At 33.1% G+C, this 21,261-nt stretch overlaps 1 protein-coding gene across 13 annotated transcripts in view; it reads right to left on the bottom strand.

Annotated features, from left to right (window-relative positions):
• PMS1 (PMS1 homolog 1, mismatch repair system component) overlaps window positions 1-21,261 on the bottom strand; it is a 106,319-nt gene that overhangs the window by 31,881 nt on the left and 53,177 nt on the right. For 11 of the 13 annotated variants that reach the window (XR_013763016.1, XR_013763017.1, XR_013763018.1 and 8 more), the window contains 5 exons: window positions 17,465-17,581; window positions 10,320-10,442; window positions 9,644-9,787; window positions 8,602-9,491; window positions 2,376-2,855 (listed from right to left, as the gene is read on the bottom strand). Coding sequence is in view for 10 of the 13 variants with exons in the window: in XM_079135090.1 (XP_078991216.1) it covers window positions 2,376-2,855; window positions 8,602-9,491; window positions 9,644-9,787; window positions 10,320-10,442; window positions 17,465-17,581 (1,754 nt within the window). In the remaining 3 variants the exon portion in view is untranslated. The remainder of the gene's footprint in view (window positions 1-2,375; window positions 2,856-8,601; window positions 9,492-9,643; window positions 9,788-10,319; window positions 10,443-17,464; window positions 17,582-21,261) is intronic. The other 2 variants (XM_079135096.1, XM_079135089.1) reach the window with 1 other exon arrangement.

Here is a 21,261-nt window from a genome sequence, read left to right as displayed (position 1 = left end):
TATGATGCACTGTTTCATTAAAACTCCGTACAATCTGAAAAAGCAAGCGAATATGTCTTTGTTTATCAGCTCTGAATGGTTAAAGAATCCACTGGCTATGACAGTAGATCTATCACATTGAGGGTAATTTTGGCTAGATATCATATGTACTTTCTCTCATCTAACCATCGTTGTGAAAATCAATCAGAGAGCTGGTGATGATGATAATGATAGGGTATAGGCACTAATAGTACATACAAGTGTCTGCACTGGAATCTTATAACCACTAGTTATTTATTGTTAATGTAAGCCTAGGTTAAGTTATTTAACTGTTTCAGTTTCTGTATCTATAAAATGTGGATGACAGTACCTACCTCTATAAGATTGCTGCAAAAAAGTCCAAAAAAAATCTTAAAAGGAGATAACAAAGTTTCAATTACCCTTAGCCATTGTTATTGTTATCATTATGAGCACTTACTTTGTATTTTATAGATATCTAAATTAACTCCATTCAGAGATAAGCTACACAACTTGCATTAAAATTCTGATGAGAATTACCAATCGGTAATTACCTTCACAACATTATGGGGTAATTAGTCCATGACTCAGTTTTGAAAAATCTGCACCATTAACTATGAGGGGAGATGACACATTTCCAAAGAAGGGAGAAAGCAATTTTGAATTATATCATGTTACTGTCCATGCTCAATTAAAAAAGATTTATTTTCAAACTATTATGGGCCCAAAATAAAGTTTCTAATATTTACTTCTGAATAACAAAACATCATTAGCAAAGTAATTTGAAAAACCTGTACTTTGCATAAGCCCAAATAGATTTTTGAAATAAAAATGAAAGTTTACAAGCACCATTTAAAAAAACAACCCTAACTCTTTTTGAAGAAACAAAGAGAAAAAAGTATTATTAGGTTTGTAAACTGCTTTAGAACAACATTAGGCACTATTTTCTAATTCTTCCTTTGACAGTTTCTTAAGCCAATCATAAAAATACTATGAAAGATACTGGATTTTAGGTAATGTGGTTACTGTTGTATTATTTAAAAAGATAGATTTATCATGTTTTCCTGTGTTCTGGTCCTGCTTTTTCCCCTTCTGCTGGAAGGCCTTTAACAAGCATTTTAACACATTTTATGAATGATTTCTATTTTATATCATATATGTTATGTAATATATATGTATGTGTATATATATGATGTACATATCATGTGTACATAGTAATGTTATGTATAATAATATTATAATGTCAGTTATTTTTATTTTTACAGAAAGCAATTTGCTCATACAGAATATAAAAAGTAAATACCCCATTTTAAAAACAAAAATAAAATTAGTCTGGGCAACAATCATCAACAGGTAAAACCATTAGTGAGAAAGGTTGATGAGGAACTTTAAGGTAGAAGATCAGGCTGTCATCAGCTGCACCCAGTGATAAATGCCTTTTAAAGTAATGAAATAAGAAGCACATAGCCCCATCTATTAAGAAGTCTTCCCTAAAAGCAGAATTTAAATCTATTCACTTTTCTTAAGCTAATTCCAACTAAACATGGAGAGAGTAAAAGAAGTTATACACTAGGAAGTAAATAATTGAAAATTCTACTGAATAAGTGACTCAGTGCCAGTAAGAAACCAGCAATGTGTTGCCTGACTCTGAATTGTATGCTTTAAAATACTGAATATGATGGTGTGTGGATTACATGTCAATTTAAAAGAAAAAAAAAAAAAGAAATCAGCAATGTGATATTAAGGGATTTAAAAGACAAAATGAAATGTAATATGTGAATCTTGTTGATACAAATAAAATTTTACACTTTAAAACCATAAGAAAAGACACTTTGAAGCAATGAGGAATAATTTCAAGGAATTATTCTATTAAGGTACAAAAAAGGTATTTATGGCTAGGTAAGAAAACATCCATTTTTGGGAAAGAGATATATTAAAGAATAAAGCATAGGAATTGTTCTCAAATGCTTTAACAAATATATGAAAATGTGTGTTTGTATAAAAGGTCAGATATAAAAATGTGGTAAAATCTTGATAACTGCTGATAAAGGCATTCACTGTATATTCTATGTTGGGGTATGTCTTAAAATGTTACAACGTGTAAAGTCAAAGACAGTCACAACAACCTAACTTCAAAATTACCCTAGGGAAGTCACTAATGTAAAGGGAAAATAAGCTTGATATTTATTAAATGAAGAAGTGAACTATCTAGAATATCTGAAAATTATTTATAATTAATTCCACTAAAGATTAGAAATAAAATTAAAAATATTTCTTTAAATAATTATTACTTAATTCAGAAAATACTTTCAATTTTCTACCTTTAATTCCTAATCTGGTATGAATTAATGTTGAGTTTAAAAATTATATTACTATACCTCTCTGTTAATATAATTGGCTTTTCCAGTTGTTCTGCAGGAAGTTTATGATTCTCAAGAAGTCTTTTAAATAGCAGGGCTTCTTCTACTCTGTATGGATTCAGTAACATTATTTCTGTTTTGGATGTAATTAGCCATGCATCAGGAAACCTGAGATTGTGGATCAAGAAAAATTCATCCTCTTCTAAGTCAATTTTTTTTTGTTTCTCAAAATTTATTTTTAAGTTTTTCATAGAAAAGGGAATCTGTACTGTTTTAATGCTTTCACTCCTTTTTTTTTCAGTTTGGGACTGAAAAAGCTCATCAAGTTTTGGTTGATTGGATAATGAGGTGTTTAACTTGCGCTTTTGTGCCAAAGTCCATGTGCTGGTGGGTTTCATCTTTTTCCTGCCATCTTTTAGTATTTGTGACTCCTGTTCAATGGCTTTCTTCATTTGACTATTGTATCGCTCCAAGTCTTTAGTAGCCTTCTCCTCATATCTAAGAATAGAGATAAAAGAGAACTAATAAGGTCATTATCAGAAATGTATTAATCATCTGAAGTAAATTTTATAAAAATTAAAGAGCTGACATCCCAGGTCCAATAATGACAAAGGAACGTGTATTAGACTAACACTCCTGTGTATAATTATGATAAACTCTAAACAAAATATAAAAATCAACTATTTAAAATAGACACTGAAGAGCAGCCAAAAGCAGGCAGAAATTGCAACGGATTCACACTTATACATTTACACAGCTGTTACTCAGATGGCAGTCCCCAGCATCAAGAGGGTGAGTAGCGGCAAAAACTTAATCAGAAAGCTAAACTCTTACTAGCTTGAATTATCACAACACAGAGCTACTTGCTTCTAGAACAACTTGAAATTCAGAGAGAAAATCCCCAAAAATCCCATGTGGGTGTCCCTAAGGAAAACCATCAGAAAGCTAAATGAGCTCAACAGAGATTTCAGCTCTTGCCCAGTGCATGGGAAATAGAGTTTGAATTACATGTGGTTTTATGGCTTGGTAAACACCTTAGGCTTTGATTATAACTGGAAAAGTGCTATATCTGGGGATAAAAACTATGTCCCAGAAATAGGAAGCTAGGACTAAGGGCAAAACCCTAACAGTCTTTCCAAAGTGTAAAAACAAAGCTTTATATAAGCTCAAGGTGATCCAATAATTTAAATATCCAGTAGAACAAAAATCAACACATTTTTGAAGAGAAAACAATCCAGAGTTTTAAATATCTTACTCCTAAGGTCCATTATACAATTAAAAGTTACCATTCAAGCAATAAAACAGAAAATGTGAGTCATGGCTAAGAGAAAAAGTGGTCAGTTAGAAGCCAATTTCAAGATTTAAACATTTAAAACTAGTTTTTCTTTTCTTCTTTTTTTTCTTTTGCTTTCTTTCTTTCTTTTCTTCTTTCTTCCCTATTTCTTTGTTTAAATAAGTGGTTCAGAACCTAAAGATGATCATAATGAGATAACAGAAGGGGTAACCCCAACAGAGTGGAAATAATAAAAAAGAATGAAATGCAAACGGATATTATACAACTAAAAAACACTAAATACGAAATGAAATATTCGCTGGGTAGGCTTAAATACACATCAGAGATGGCACATGAGAACAAGTGAACTTGAAGAGTGCAACAGAAATGATCCAAGAGAGAAATGACTGAAGACTGAAAAAGCACCTCAGTGACCTACTTACTATACAACAAGCATTCTTATGTATTAACTCAACTCCCAAGTGAAAAAAGAAAGCTGGACAAGAAAACAATGGGGAAGTTGTGAGGAAATTAGGACTAAAAATTGGCCAATTTGAAGAAATACAATTTACAGATCCAAGAAGGTCCGCAAATCCCAGGCAGGATAAATACAATGAAAACCGTAACTAGGTACAGTAGATTCAAAGTGGTAAAAACCAAAGATTAAGACAAAATTCTATAACAGAAAGAGGGGACTAAAAATACAAAAATAAATAAATGAAGCAGCGAAAAAAAATTTTATAATGAAAGGGGCATATGACTAAAAGTTGGTATTAAATAACCTTGCTAAACACTTTTTTTAAGTTAAGTTTTAAATTTGGGACTAGACAATCAAAGCCATTTCTTAGTCTCCTACTCTTAAGAAACTGAATTCTAAATAAAATGCACATAACATTTTTAAAGAAAACCTTGAATAGATATGATAAGGAAATAACATATCAACTGCCATATTGGTCAGTTTATTGCATCTCACTTCACAGGTCCACAGCTTTCTCCGAAAGAGATATCAAATATTAGCTGGCTTAACAAATGACTAGATGTTGTGGTGTTTATGACTAACTTTAAGATACATATCATAAGAATATTATCCTATTATCTCAGTTCCTAATTCATAAAAATAGTGTTTCAAATTTTTAAAAAATGGTATTATTAGGAGAACTAGAGAAGAGATCACAATAAAGCATGTAGTTTGTACTCAATACATATTTGCTGAATACAAGAATGTTAGCTGCCTAAGAATGTTTAAAAGGATCTTGTTAAATTGTAAACTAGATGAAAAAAAAAAATCTCTCTCTTGGTTACTTACCATGCCATATTTGCACTTTTTAAAGTTATTTGCTACCATTTATATTTAGAACCTGAAGTTCTGAATTAATTATATAAAACATGACTTTCAGTAGTTTACTTAACAGGTACTAGAAATAAGTATTTTTAGCTTTTGGACATCCAAAATTCAAGATTTTTCCTGTGTGGTGGAAAATGAGTTCAAGACAAAGGTCACCATTTGTAATTAGTTATAATGTACAAATTTTCACATATGGTACTAATCTTTGATTTACTCAAGAAGTCAATTTAATTAGTTCCTTGGGAAACATAAAAAGTTATGTCCAAAGGAATATTAGGTAAATGTTAAGTAAAAACAGCTGCTACCTTTGTATTTAATGTCATTACAGGATTTAGCAACTTGAATGGAAAATATTCACCATGACTTGACCAGTAGTCAATTCAAATGTTTTTGAGATTAAAGATTACATTTAATATAAATCTTATTATTTTCAATAATATCCCAATTACAATGTTACTCTTAGTTATATATTCCTATCTATTGCAAATGAAAGTACAAATTAACACCAACTGATCAAGACCCCAGGGGTAGGGTCCATGATCTACACCTGGATTCTAATCCACTAGAAAGGAGAGGAAAGAAAGGCAGCAAAAAATTTTAAAAAATCAATTTACAAAACGAAAGTATCCCTTACTACAAAATCTGTCCTAAGCTTTCAGCAAGAAGCTTAACAGCTGGAAAACCTTGATCCTAGTCCTTTGGCTTACAGAACCTTCCATGGTCTGTAGTTTGCTTTCTCCATCTCTCTTTACCACACTTCTTCATACTCTGTTCCTATCATAGAGGGAATTTTCAGTTCCTCAATAACACCATGTTCCTTCTAGCTTGACAATTCCCCAAACCCTTTCTGGTTAGTTTCTATTCAGGGAAACAATTTCCTGTCCCACAGATGAAATTAAGCCCAACTCCTAAGTGTTTTCATCACTCCCTATATTTTATCTTAAAACACACTATATTTTAAGATTTCTACTTGTTTAATTAAATCTTCCTCACTAGAGTATACCACTTACCAGAAGGAAAACTATTTTTATTTATAACTGAAGTGACTAGCTGGAGTACCTTACATGCACAAAGCTCTAAGTAAATATTTCCTAACTGAAGGAAGGTAATGGAAAGGAGGAAGAGAGGAAGGGAAGGAAAAAAAGAGAAAGGGAAATAGGAGTATAGGAGAAAAGGAAAGAAGGATTGAAGGACTATAGAAGAGTTTACTCATATTCCTTAGTATTATTTACAAAATTCAGAATCATGGAAAGAATTCCAAGTTGAAGACTGAAGTAGTAATGTGATTCCTGGGTGTTATATCATTTTTGCTTCTACTTTCTCACTCACCATGACTGTAGACTCAGCTGATCATAGTCTAAGGACCCTTGGCTCTAAAAGATTATAATTACAAATGTGACAGCATTGTCTGACATAAAATTAGACCTGATTCCAAGATACCAATATTTTCTTAACAGATTTCTATCTCTAAAGTCCAACTTAAACCACTTGATTCAACAAGTTCACAACAGTGACATTTTCATAGATTCAACTTTCACAGATTAAGAACTAATTACATTAACATGGTGAGTAATCATTTTTATGTGCCAATCATTGATCTTGTATCTTAATATCTTACTTAATCCTCACAACAATCCATGAGAGACCACCCACACATTTTTATCAAAAGCTTCCACATAATGACGGAGAACTGAGGTGTAGTTTCTAAGGCCTGTTCTTGAAACCAGTGCCTCATTTTTCTACTTGATAGCAATATAAGACAGAAAAAAATTTTTGAATTCCAGAATATTAACTGTTGATAAACGAATTTTTAGATGAAGTCTATTAATCATAATCCCAGTAATCTAATACCTTAGGACCCCAAAGAAGAAATAATGTAGACAGTCCCTAAAAAGCAACTGAAATAATACTTGTTGTTTTAAGTTACAAGGAACAGTTTGCCTGACACATTACCATCTTAAGCTGACTGTACCTACTTCCATGAGAAGTGGAAACATCTATTACTTTTTTCCATTCTCAGGCAACTCATCAACGCTGTGGATAATGTAATTCAGGTTCACTGGGCTTACTATATTTAAGAGTTAAATGTAATCATCTTTCCTATTTTAACATATACAAAAATTGTACATATTTATGGGGTATGATGTGATGTTTCAGTAAAATATACTCATCTTTAACTACATAATTGTTTCATTTAGGAAAAACTATAAAAACAACCACAACTGTGTGAACTTTATTTGCCTGAAGATTCAAGATAAACTAAAAATCTGACACTTATAAAATAACTAGTAATTGAACATTAAATATTTGATATATTAAGAAATTGTTTTAAAAATGTTATGACAACTGTACTATAGTCATGTTTAAAATATGAATGTCTTTACCTTTTAGAGATACATACTGAGATATTCATGAAATGGATGATTTTATGCCTAGGATTTGCTTCAGAATAACAGCAGGAGAAGGAAAAGTGAGTAGAGGTATGCATGAAGCAGAACTGACCAGGAGATGATGGCTGGTGAAATGTGGCAATGGGTACAGTGCACTGTTTTGTCTACTTTTATGTATGTTTAAAAAGGAACAAAAGAAAACCACCATTTCGCCCTTAAAAGGTGTGTGTGTGGGGGCCAGGGGTAGGCTGAAGAGAGAATTTATGGAGGCTTTCCATATTGGCATTAATAGTAGTCTTTATTATTTTAAATTGACAGTGTTCTTATAAGACTAACAGAACTAATTAAAAGATTAAAAACTGGTTAAGGATCCATGTAGTTTATCATGAAATATAAATTACATTTAAAAATTTGTTTCCAGATATTTGATGTAGCATTGAGACACTTTAGATAACAGATAATCAGGGCTATAATTCTACTCTTTCATTTTCTGGTAGACCAGATCCCTCAAAACATATTTTGTGTTTATATTAAGTGTTCTAAGTCAATTAGATACACTCATCATATTATTTTGGAACATTCGTTTTGACCATATGATCTAAAGATAAAAGTAATATTTAATCAGAGATAGATCAAACTGCTTATTTACATATCAAAAACACCCAAAATGGTTTATAAGTTGCTTATAAATAAATAATAAATTTTAGAAGCAAGCCTTGAATAATACTGAACAGGGACAGTATTAACATCCCCAAACAGATTCTGCAAAAATGGCACAATTCTTTTGCATTGTGTTACACATTTTGGAGAACAATTTTAAAAAGGGAAATAGTCAAGACATTAAAAACACCATAGTTTTAACTGTTCTAATATAAATGTTTAAAAATGTTCTGCAACAGAAAAGTTCTTTAACATGAATCAAAAAGGATAGAAGAAAATGGTGGTTTTATATTGAGAAGAATGGAAAACCTTTAATAACAAACTTAATAAATATTAAGAAAGCTGTTATGGCTTACACCAATTACCCTTACAAAACAACACAAAAATACTGAAGCAAAAAACCCCTCTAAATTAACAACCAAAACAAGTAATACCAATATGATACTGTAGCCAAACCAAGAAAGATTTTCCATTCTACTTTTCCATAAATAATAAGCTAATTTTTTTTAAACCAGTGAGTCATATAGAATGGAAAGAGCTGAGCATTCAGGTCACATGTAAGCTCTGGAAACTTACTTCAGTTTTTCCTCTTCACTCAATGTCTTCCACAGTTCTTCAATTTGTACTGTTGCATCCTCCAAACTAGTCTTAGGATTTTCTGTGAGAAACTGAGCACGTCGATCTTGAATAAAAAGGGCACTTGCTGACATGGGTTTTTTGATTACTCGACTGCTAATTAAATCATAGGCTGTAAGTTGTCCAGATTTGCTATCTATTACATTTGATTTTTTGATAAAGGTATCATCACTGGGATTCTTTTGTTCAAGGCCTGCATAATTATTAGTACTTACTTTAGATGCTGAACTTTCTTGAGGCACTAAAATTTTCACAGGTTCAATATTCTCTCCCTCTGAATTCTTAAGTATATTTCCCTTGCTCCAGTCATCTGCACAAATTTCCAAAGGCTTCTCAGAAACTGCTTCCTCCTCCTTTTCCTCACTCTCATCTATATGGCCTTCATTGTCATTTTCTAATAGGGTATGCTTAATAGAACCTACAAAACAAGTTTCACTATATTCACTCTGTTTGTCCTCCCATAATAAATTATTCATTGAGATTTTTTGAAATGTATTTCTAGTGTCTTTACTAATGCTATAATTTTCAGCACTAAAATGGTCATCACAATGCTTATCAATACTTATCTGGTGATCTGAACAATGATTAGTGTTTTTTCTAGATTCACCATTACAGACATCATTTTGGAAAGGAATGGCTGACGTATCAACATTTGGATAATTATTTCCAGATGATTCCATTTTATTAAAAAGCACATCTGTTTCTGCTGTTTTACTAACAACCATGTCAGCTGAGGAAACATCTGTTTTATTATTTTCACAAGAATCTGTACTAGGTAGTGGTCCATAACAAGTTGTCATCAGATTTTCAAGAGCAATTAAAACAGATTCCTAAAAATAAAAATTAACAAATTTTAGGAGATTGTTGAAATAGACAAGATTAAAAATAATAAAAAAGAGCAAAAGCAAGTTTTTTAATATTAAAACAGGACTGCATAAATTTATAAATAGCATAAATACAAAAATGATAATAAAAAGGTTACCTTATTCTGTAATAGTACTTGACTTTTATCTGGTGTTAAATTAACATCCACATCAGCTATAGGAACATCAATTTTCATAAAGAAAATGGGATATAAACGAGTAGATTCCTTTAGGCACTTCAGATTGTAATAATGTCGTATTAACTACAATATATGTAATGAACAAAGACAAAAGTACCATGTAAATATAGACAGCATAGCCAATCCTGAAACACCACCAAAAGAAGCAAACTCAACTGACAAGCTGAGCATAGGTAACTGCTTATTAGGAAAAGCAATATCTAAATAACAACACTCCCATGGAGGCCTTGAGCCTATATGAAGCACAGCATCCATAAGAAATACAATCATCGAATGCAACTGGCTTCATGATTAAAAATGAAAAGTTTTGAAGGCCTAGGGTTCATATCAACACTCACTGACTTTCTGGCTATTTTCCATAAAAAAGTCATTTAACTTTTGTTTCCTCACAATAAATGGGGAGAATAATGCAGCTCAGAGTTGTTATGAAGTATAAATACCTATCACGATGACTAATAAATGATACATCTGTTTATCACTGCCTTTTCCTATTTTAGAACAAATTCTTGGAAGTGATCTTTGTAACAATTTGATAAATAACAGAGCAATCTCTTAATTTCTAATTCTAGTGATAGTTTCTTCTAAAAGTGATTACCTTTAATATGTCTTTTTGATGTACTGGTCGATTATTGATAAAGATGAAACTCCTCTCTGGGGTTGAAAGACTTGTGGAAGAGTGGTCTGCATCATGCTTTGGAAGGAATCCACTTAGATAAATCTATAATTGTAATACAAAATTACAGAATATGCTATGTCAATAATGCAGTTCCAAGAGTCTGGCTATGTACAACATATTAAAAGAGAAAAAAGTTTAAAAAACTGATTTTCAACTTAAGATCTATCTAAAGAGCCATGTACTTCCTGATAACCATATCTCAAGAATTAACCTTGAGTAAAATACTGAAGCATATTAAACTAATGTTCTCTGCCACCCCCCCTTTTAAATTTGTTCTTTTTAGTTATACATGACGAGAGTCTATTTTGACATATTTATACAAACAAGGAGCATATCTTATTGTAATTAGGATCCCAGCCTTGTGGCTGTACAAAATGAGGCGATTCCCTGAGGTGTATTTATATATGTACTTAGAAAAGTTATGTCTTTCCTATTGCTATTTCCCCTTCCTCTCCCTTCATTCCCCTTTGTCTAATCTATTGAACTTCTTTCTTCCTCTCCCCATGTTACTGTGTGTGTTTTTGTAACTCCAAGGAAAAATTTATAAACTTTTATATAAACTTCATGAATGGTTGTAGTTTTAAAAATATTTAATTGCCATAGGACCAAAAGAATGCACTCTGCTCAATTTTACCTTTTTTCTTTTTAAAAAATTTCTTTCCTCACATTGCAACTTTTCTCTGGCTGCTTGTCTTTTTCTCTATAACTGTCTTTACCTATGAAGAAGTGGCTATTTCTATCTTTATTCTGAGTATGCTACATAGCCAATCTTACTGGGTCTTCATTTCTGAGTTTAAAAAAAAAAAAAAAAAAAACAACTACTTTTTGAATTAACTTGCTCAGGACTAAACTGCACTGCTGTACTTCATCTTCAATGCTTAGAGAACTTTTCTACACAAGTCTTACTGATTATTTATACGCTATCTTTTTCTCTTCTACAAATATATGAAGAAGAGGGGCAAAAAGGAAGACACTAGAAAACTAGACGACCAGAGAAAAGAGAGAGATCTTTAAAGGATAAAAGGCAGGGAGCACTCTCCTACTTTTACCCTTAGCTAATTAGCACAGATAAAGACAATACAGAGAATGGTTAAAAATAGAGATTAAAGCTAGACTGTCAAGGTTTGAATCCCAGCTCCACTACTATCTATATAATTTTGGTCAAGTTATTTAAAGTACAGGCCCATAATCTTTTATCTGAAACAACTGGAACTAGATGTGCCATTAATCTGTTAAGAAACACTAGTATTAAAATTTTAGTTTATGTTAAAGAAAGCAAGTATATCAGTAGGGTGCTATTTTTAGTTAAGTAGAAACCATGAGGCTCCTTACCAACACAGCCTGTAGACTGCCACCTATGTCCATGGCTATCCCTGCTCTTGGAAATAAGTGTTTAAGGAGATGCAGTACCAATTTTAGAACACTAAGTGCATTATTGTCACAGTGCCAAATTATGCCAATTTGAAAAATAAATTAATAATGCTGGATAACCCATTACAAAATGATACCACTTAATTAACTGTGAAACTTCACAGCATTTATAAATGGTTGTATAACTTACCAGGTAACATGAGACCCTCCTTAAAGCACATGCTGGTCAGGGAGAGAGCCTCTTTAGCCTCTCAAAGACTTATTGGGTGTGTGGATTTAAAAACAACAACAAAAAAAACAACTAACTCCTTCTCTGAGTAGGTAAGAACAAAGAAGAAAATAATAAAAAAGCATATAACTGCTAGTGATTTTCTTTCACACTACTTAGTTGACCATTTGTATAGTTACTATTACTTCTAGACTTCAAGCTTTAAATATGGTTAGGATAATTCTCAGATTCAACTATATTTAAGTTTTACGGAAAAAGCAAAATACAAAAGCAAAGTTGTACAAATGCTATAAAAATTAAAAATCAGCCTACTTCATTGAAAAAGAACATCAAGGACCAAATCATGCAACAAAATAAGAAACTGGATAGACTTTACGGGAAGCCTCTGTATCGCGACTTAAAAAGGAAAACAAAAATCGAAGGCAAAATACAATTGAATATCACTCCCCTGACTGCTTCTCAAATACGGGTTTCTCTTCTTCTACAACCCCTTGTGGAGGCTGCCTTCTACTTTGATGACCAACTCCAATCCTTTTCTTATTTGACTCTCTGCAGAGAGCAATGACAACTCTCTCCTTCAGGAAGCATTTCACTGCATGAACTTGTTTCAACACTCTTTTAGTCTTTCTGCTTCCTTTCTAATACTTTCACTTCAGTCTGGTTTGCTTGTGTCTCTCTTCCATATCCCCTATAAATGATGAGCACATCCTAAATTCCATCATCAAGGCCCCCCCCACTTGTTTTTGCTCTCTAGTTACTCTGAGTAATTTCATTCACATCTACAGTTTTAACAACTACCCATACACCAGAGATGCTGACATAGATGTTATAGTCTTAGTCTTATTTCTTTCAATCCCAAATGCTTAATATCTTCGATTGGTTGTCAAAAAGGTATTCTTAATCTCATCACATTCAAAACTTTATAAACTATTTCATCCCAATTCTTCCCTGGTGTCCAACTGGTTCCTCCTCTATTCCTTCACCATGATAAAAGGGACCTGCTGTGTACACAGTCTGCCAAACTCATCTCTTCTTCCCTACCCTAATTATATTGGTGTAACTGTGACTGGTCACCTAATCCTAATCTTTCTCCTTTTTCAGTAAATTTCCATAACACTATGGAGTTACATTTCTAAAATAAATATCCTGGTCAGTTATGTGGAAATTCCCTTCTTACTCATTCCAACTGCAAACTTCATATCAGTGATAAGTCAATTTTTAAAATAATTTCTGAAGATCTAACCACATAAAAGTGAAACAAAGATCTTATGGATTTGAATTAAATTCTGTCATGAAAATATGGGCAGGAAATACTCCATACAAGTAAGAGAACTGAAATTAGTCTTTCCATTTGAAATAGGGAGCTCATATGGCACCTTCTCTGAAAAAAACAAAATACAATAACTTAAAAATACTGTGACCACTGTCTGGAGTTGCCCGCCAGGGTCACAGGAAAAAACAGAGACAACTCCAAAACCAGGAAGAAGGCTAAGCCAAACTGGCTAGGAAAAGAAGTCGGTAAAATCCTGGCAGGGTGAGAGGCATGAACTACTAATGTAATACCTGGTTTTGAAATGGGGCTGGGAAGGAAATATCTGCCCAACTAGGGAAAGCAGAGTTAAATGGGGAGAGGAGAACAAAACAACAAAAACAAAACTGTGTTCAAAATGATTTTGTAAAAATTGAAGTTTCAAAACACATAAAATAGCAGAAAATGAGAGAATTTTCAGGAAAACAGAAATAATAGAATAACAGAAAAGACTGAAATTAGTATGTTTAACATGTAAAGAAAATGTCTTCTATTAAAAAATAGAAGGTAAACAAAGTTGGCAGCTACAAATCAGGTTTACGAAAGAATATAAAAATAAATTCTGAATCCTGGAAATAAATGTTTTTTGGAACAAAAATAAAGCAACATTAAGGAATTCACTCAGAAGTTAGCATGGAGTAATATAGACAAAAAAATACCAAAAAGACAGATGTCAAAAAGGATAATATGAGGTGTTCCACCAGGTCAACAAAGCCATGATGGAAAATGCCTAATAAAAGCTGCCACAGTAGTGGCTCAGTTGAGACCACCATTCAGCATAAAGAGATTCTTCTCATGTGAGCTCTCTGTAGATAAAAATAACCCTTACATAAGGGAAGAGACATATAAAGACTGTCTATGACCAACATTTCCAATGAACAAATGATCTGTCATCCCAGTTTAATTAATTTGTTCTCTCAGATGAACAAAATTTTCTAGCAGATGGAAACCAACTTTTGGCCAAGGATGAGAAGGGGCTCAAAGAAACTCTGATACAGGACAAGTTTCCTTCAACTGAAAGCATGGAGTGATAATGGGTAGCTTGTGGCAATAAAAATATACCTGAGTAGGTACAGAGGACAAGAACAAAAAAGGAATTTGGTTATATGGTCACTTTCATCAGAGAAATAGTCAAGGGTTTAATTATTCTGACAGGCCATGGAACAGGAACACAAAGCTTTCCAAATTCTTACTTCTTGTAAAAATAACCACATGAAGGTACAGCAAAAATCTGATATCTATAATAGCCAAATCTATCTATAATAGATTACCAGGAGTCTTCATGCAATTCTTTCTCAAGAGAAAAGGAAAAAAAAAAAATCAATGGGCAAGCACTGGCAATATGGTAACATCTCAAAATACTCTGGAGAAAAAAAATTCCCCAACTGAAGGACCAACTCATGTGACAGTTCTATCCACACATGGAAGTACAGTTGACCAAGTGTGGATCAGTGCCTCCTATACTTGAATGTATACCTGAGGACCTTAGAAAATACAAATTCTGATTCAATAGATATGGGATGGGGCCTGGCATGTTTTATTTCTAACAATCTTCCAAAAGATACCAACACTGCTAGTCTGGGACAAAAAGTGGTACAACTAGAGTATGTAGAGCATGACGACACACAGGTAACATAATCCCATAAAGCTACAAGGAACTTAGGATAATTTAGATGTGCCTTTAACATCCTGTGTCAGCCATCATAAGCAGCCTATAGGCTTCAAGTTGGCAAAGAAAGGACAAATGAAAGTACTTTAAAGAAAACTGAAAAATGACACTGCAACATAAATCAATTACAATTAATCTAACTTTGTGCTAGCAGAAAAAAAGGAAAAGAGAGAGCTGTAATTAATTTCCTGAGAAAAACCAAGGCAGTGAGTAAGGCTACAGTGTGTAGAATAACCACCCCACCCCATTCCATTATGGCACTTGTGAATCTACAAGTCTCCAGGAAAAGGAACAGGATCTTGACTACATAACACTCAAGGGGATCCTGAAAGTCAATAAGACCAGACACAAACACTGAGTTCTCAATTAGATTTCCTATTCAAGGGAAAGATAAGGAAAGATAATCAGAGGTGTGGAGGAAAAATACCTGAAAGGGAAAAAAACCTGACCTCTAATAAATAAAAATAATTTAAGGAAAAAATACTTTAAAAACAAAAACTTAGTATCTTTAGAGAGATTCAAAATTTTGTACCCATAAAACAGTAACTTGTAAAAGAGCAATGAAGTAAAAATTGCTCTTAGAAATTAAACAATTTTCAAAGTAAACAAACAAACAAACAAAAAAAAAAAATAGAAGAGTTAAAAACTACAAAGCAATCTCCCAAAACTTACAGAAAAAAATATGGAAAATCTGAAAAAATAAGAGGAGGTTGTAATTAATAGTAAGGACTTCCATTAAAAAACAGGAAAAAGAGTGATAATGAGTGGAAGTATGTAACTCAGGGCTAAGAAGAAATAAGTCTGCAGATGAAAAAAATCCATGTTATAACACAATAATGAATAATAAAAGGTATAATAATGAATAATGAAACAACCTTGTAAAATTTAAGAACAAAATGAAGAAAAGATCCTAAGAATTTTCAGATAGAAAAAAAGATATATCATCTAGAAAGAAGGAACTGACATGTCCTAATCTTCTCATCAGCAACAATGTACCTGTTCCATGTCTTCAAAGTTCTACAGAAAAATTGAAGTCTACAAGACTATTAACAAAGTGCAGAATATTTATCCCCATATATGAAAATTTGCATCCTCTGTCCCATTTCTGTGGAAATTATTTAAAGATGAACCTCAGAAAAATGAGAATAAATACCAAGAAAGAAGAAGACTTGGCATACAAGAAATATTGGAATCAACCAGTGCCTCAACGAAAAGAAACCTCAGGATGAGAGTTGTGCAGAAGGCTAAAATGCAATCAATTCAAGTAAGAAATAAGTGGGTTCTAAGAACAATGACTTCAAAAAGATGGGTTAAAATAGATTATAAACTACAGTAGAATGACTAAAAAAAAGTTAGATTTTACTGCTGGCTTGATGAAGAAAAAGTCTTCACATCATAAAAGAAAGAAAAAAAAACTTTTGGAAACTGCAGATAAAGCAAAAATCTACATAAGGTAGGCCCTGTAGAAAGCAAAGAAAAATGTGATAAATTTTCAGCAACCGATAATAAGAAAGGAGTTTTTATTTAATCAGGATGATAGTAGGAATATTCTCATTGGTATGGCATGAAAGACACAATGCTGGTTCTTAGTAGTGAGGAAATGTAATCCTGGTATAAAATGGGTTTCAGAATGAAGACTATTTATAGTCGTAATAATGCAGAATCCATATAAGCTTTCAACCTTTGGAATCGATCTTCAGATGAAAGATGAAAGACTTACAAAATGGTTAAATGGCTTGGGATGTATGTAGCTCAGAGGTAGAATGCTTGTCCTGACATACCCACCACTGCAAAAAAGAAAAAAAAAAAAAGAAGTACATATGAAGATATGCTATTAAGCTTAAAAATAAAAAGCAAGACTGAAAGAAGAAAAAGCAAGTAAGGGAGGAGGCATATCATTCAGGAGTATAATCAAAAAACTAAGCCTAAGGGGAAGTCTTACTGAGCACAGGGGTGCATGACTGTAATCCCAGCGGCTTGGGAAGCTGAGGCAGGAGGATCCCAAATTCGAAGACAGCCTCAGCAACAAAGAGGTGCTAAGCCAGAGAGGTGCTAAGAAACTCAGTAAGACCCTGTCTCTAAATAAAATACAGAAATAGGGCTGGGGATGTGCCTCAGTGGTCGAGTACCCTCTCAGTTCAATCCCCAGCACCAAAAATATAAAATAAAAGGAAGTCTTGATTACATATGGAACATGGGAAAAGAAAAGGAAGAATAAGCACTCAACTCTTTCTTTCATAGTGTAAACAGAAGGTAAGAGTCTAAATTTAAAAATTTTTTAAAATCAATGTAACAAACAAAAGATAAAAGGAAAACAGAGATAGAGAAGGTTAGCTTTGAATGTATTTCCTTTGTCTTATTTATATATTTGATAAAAATGTTCAAAGAAAAACTTCTCACTATCCCCACCTCCCCAAAAAGGAAATACTTTAATAATTTCATTGGTAAAGTGTAATTATTAAAGAATTACTAAAATTGTTATATACCTGAGATTCTTCAGAGTGGTACTGAAAAGATTCCATGTTGCTCATAACAGCAGTCCCCAGAACTGACATGAGAGCCATCTTGTGGTCTGATACTCTAGTTTTCTGCCAAATAACTGCCTACAAACAAAATGATATTAACTTTTAAAACAATTTAGAGTTATTAAACTCAAGACCTTACCATATTTATTTCTCTACTTAGCATTCATCCTTATCTTATATTTTCAACACCATTAAGAAATGATTCAGAAATTTTAAATTCTAATGAAAAAACTCTGGTTCTGAACTTTAGAATCTATGTATGTTGCAGTGTACAATCAACTCAACTTCTCTTAACCTCAATTGTCTCCCTCCTATAAGATGGACACTTCTGTCTCAGAGCTGTGAGAAAATTAAAATATGTAACACAGGAAAGCACTCAGGTCAAAGCCTGGTGTAAAACAGTTTCATAAAATATTAATTCTCTCCCTTCTCTTTTCCTAACTTTCAGAATATATACATCAATGTATACTTAAAATTACAGTGTTGGCCAGGTGTAGTGGCACACACCTATAATCCCAGTATCTCGAGAGGCTAAAGCAAGAGGATCACAAGTTCGAGGTCAGTCTCAGCAACTTATCAAGACCCTGTCTCAAAATACAAACAGGACTGAGGATGTTGCTCAGTGAAACACCTCTGGATTCAATCACCAGTACCAACAACAACAAGAGCAAAAAGTTGAAAGTGTTACTCCAAGCAAGATATTACTATTTTATTGAGGATGGACAACTATGCAACAGGACTTCTATAGTCAAAAAGGTATAAAAATTTTGAGGTGAGGTAGAACATCATGGTGGAATGGTATAGAAGAGGAAAACTGCTTAGCTTGTGGCGGTCAGGAAACACAATGAGGAAGGGGTCAGGAACAACATACAGTGCAGTGACCTATTTCCTCTAATCAGATCACTATCTGCCTACAGTTATCACCACATCCTAGTAGCTTATTCAAATTAATAATCCATCAAATTATTTAATCCACTGACTAGGTTATAGACCTCATACTGCAATTACTTCCCAAATGCCCCACCTTTGGACATTGTTGCATTAGTACTCAAGTTTTCAACACATGAGCTTTTATGTGACATTTGAGATCCAAACCAGAACAGATGCCCTGAGAATTGTGGGTACTTCCTGCCACACTAGCCATGAAGCTACTGCTTTCTCCTCCTATCCTAAAAGTAGGATGGAATGCAAGTCAGTGAAAGTGACATTTACATGACTTTCTTTCTAGTTGTTTTGGTTTATCTTATTTTAAGGTAAACCACTTGCAAGCAATGGGATTTTACTAATACTAATACTGTAGTCAAGAATCACTGGGCTGGATAATAGAACCAGCACAGTTATACGACAGAAAGAAGACAGACTAAAGGATATGAGATAGACTTGATGTGACTTTGTGATGACTGCATGTGCAGAGAATAAAAATGAGAATCACAAACAACCCCAAGGTAATGGCAGTAACATCACTCTCCAAGATAGGAAACATATTCCCATACATTGGAAAATTGAGATGATATTAGCAACTTTTTAGACACATATGACGTATCTAAATTAAACCAAGAGGATACGACAAAGCTAAACACACCAATAATCAGCAATGATATTAAGTAGTAATAAAAAAAGACTTCCAAAGAAGAAAAGACCAGGACTAGACGGTTTCTTTGATGAAGTCTACGTGACCCAAAGAAGAACTAAAGCCAATCCTCCTCAAATTATTTTGTGAAAGAGAAAGGGAGAGGGGACACACTAAAGCCATTATCCCCCTGATACCAAAACTAGATAAGGACACATAATGAAAGAAAACTATAGACCAATATCCCTGATGAACATAGATGCAACTCTCCTTAATAAAATATTAGAAATCCACAGTCGAAAATACACTGATAAGACTATACAGACCAGGTGTGGTAGTGCATACCTATAATTCCAGAGACCTGGCTAAGGCAGGAGGATCACAAGTTTGAAGGCAGCCTCAACAACTTAACAAACAAGACCCTGTCTCAAAAAATAACCAGTTGGGGCATTTAGCTTGGTGGTCATAATGCCACTGGGTTTAATCTCCATAAGGGCGAGGGGTGTGGCTAGGTTGCACATCATGATCAAATTGGTTTCACTTCAGGATACAAGGCTGGTTCAACATATGCAAACCAATAAATGTAATTAACCTTATAAATAGAATTAAGAACAAAATTCACATGATCATCTCAAGAGATGCAGGAAAAGTCTGACAAAATTCAGCACCTATTCATGTCATAAACACTGCAGAAACAAGGGATACAAGGAGCTTAACATCATAAACACTATATATAAGAAATCAAAAGATAACATCATATGGAACATTTCTATTAAAATCAGGAACAAATCTATGATGTCCAATATCACCACTCATTCAATCAATATATGTTTTGAAATTTCAGTCAGAGCAATTAAGAGAAGAAAATTAAATTATTTGCCAATGATACTATTCTACCTATACTTAGAAGACCCCCAGAACTCCACCAGATTTCTAGAGCTGAAAACAAATTCAGCAAAGTAGCAGGATAAAAGAACCAACATTCAAAAATAGTAATTTTCTATACACCAATAATGAACCTGATGAAAAAGAAATCAGGAAAACACTTCCATTCATAACAGCCTCAAGTCTGTCCCCGCCCCTCCAAAGAAAATCCCCCAAATCCCAAAACCTCAGAATAAACCTCAGAATAAATCTAACCAAGAAGGTAAAAGACATTAGAAGATGGAAAGACCTCTCATGTTCTTAGATTGACAGATTTAATAGTTAAAATGGTCATACTACCAAAAGTGAAATACAGATTCAATGTGATCCCCATGAAAATACTAAAGATAGTCTACACAAAACTAAAAAAAAAAAAAAGTCCTAAAATTTGTATGGAAGAAAAAAAGACCCAAAATAGCCAAAATAATTCTGAACAATAAGAACAAGTATCAAGGCATCACAATAACCAGTCTCCAATTATATTACAGAGCAATAAGTAATAAATACAGCATGATATTTGTATATAAACAGATGCAAAAACCAAATGGAACAGAAGACACAGAGACGAATCCGAATAAATGCAGCCATCTCATATCCTTGACAAAGGTACCAAAAAAATACAATGGAGAAAACAGCTTTTTTAACAAATGGTACTGGGAAAACTGGATATATATCCACGTGTGGAAGAATAAACTATATCTCTACCTATCACCCTGCACAAAAGTTAATTCAAACTAGATCAAAGACCTAGGCATTAGACCAGAAACACTGCTAGAAAAAAACACGGGGTCAACACTGTAAGACACAGATGCAGGCACTGACTTCCTAAGACCATTGAAGTTCAAGAAATACACAAAGAAGCAAAATGTGGGACAGAATCAAATTAAAAAGCTTCTGATAGCAAGGGAAACAAGAGCATGCAGAAAGAGCTTATAGAATGGGAGAAAATATTTACCAGCTATTCTTCTAACGGAGGACTAATATCCAAACCATATAAAGAACTTAAAAAAACTTCACACACACACACTCAATTAATCCAATCAATAAATCAAACTCATTTATTGATTGGATTAGAATGTTTGGTTAGTAAACTAAACAAACATTTCTCAAAAGAAGAAATGCAAATGATCAGCAAATATTCAACATTTTTAGTGGACTGCCAGTTAGAAAGGTAATCATCAAGAAGAAATAATAATAAATGCTGGCGAGGACGTGGGGAGAAAGGAACACTTATACATTGTTAGTCTGACTATGATTTAGTACA

The sequence above is a fragment of the Sciurus vulgaris genome (genome assembly GCF_902686455.1).
Source record: "Sciurus vulgaris genome assembly, chromosome: 3".
NCBI lineage: Eukaryota > Metazoa > Chordata > Mammalia > Rodentia > Sciuridae > Sciurus > Sciurus vulgaris.
This window is presented reverse-complemented; position numbering and strand designations above follow the sequence as displayed.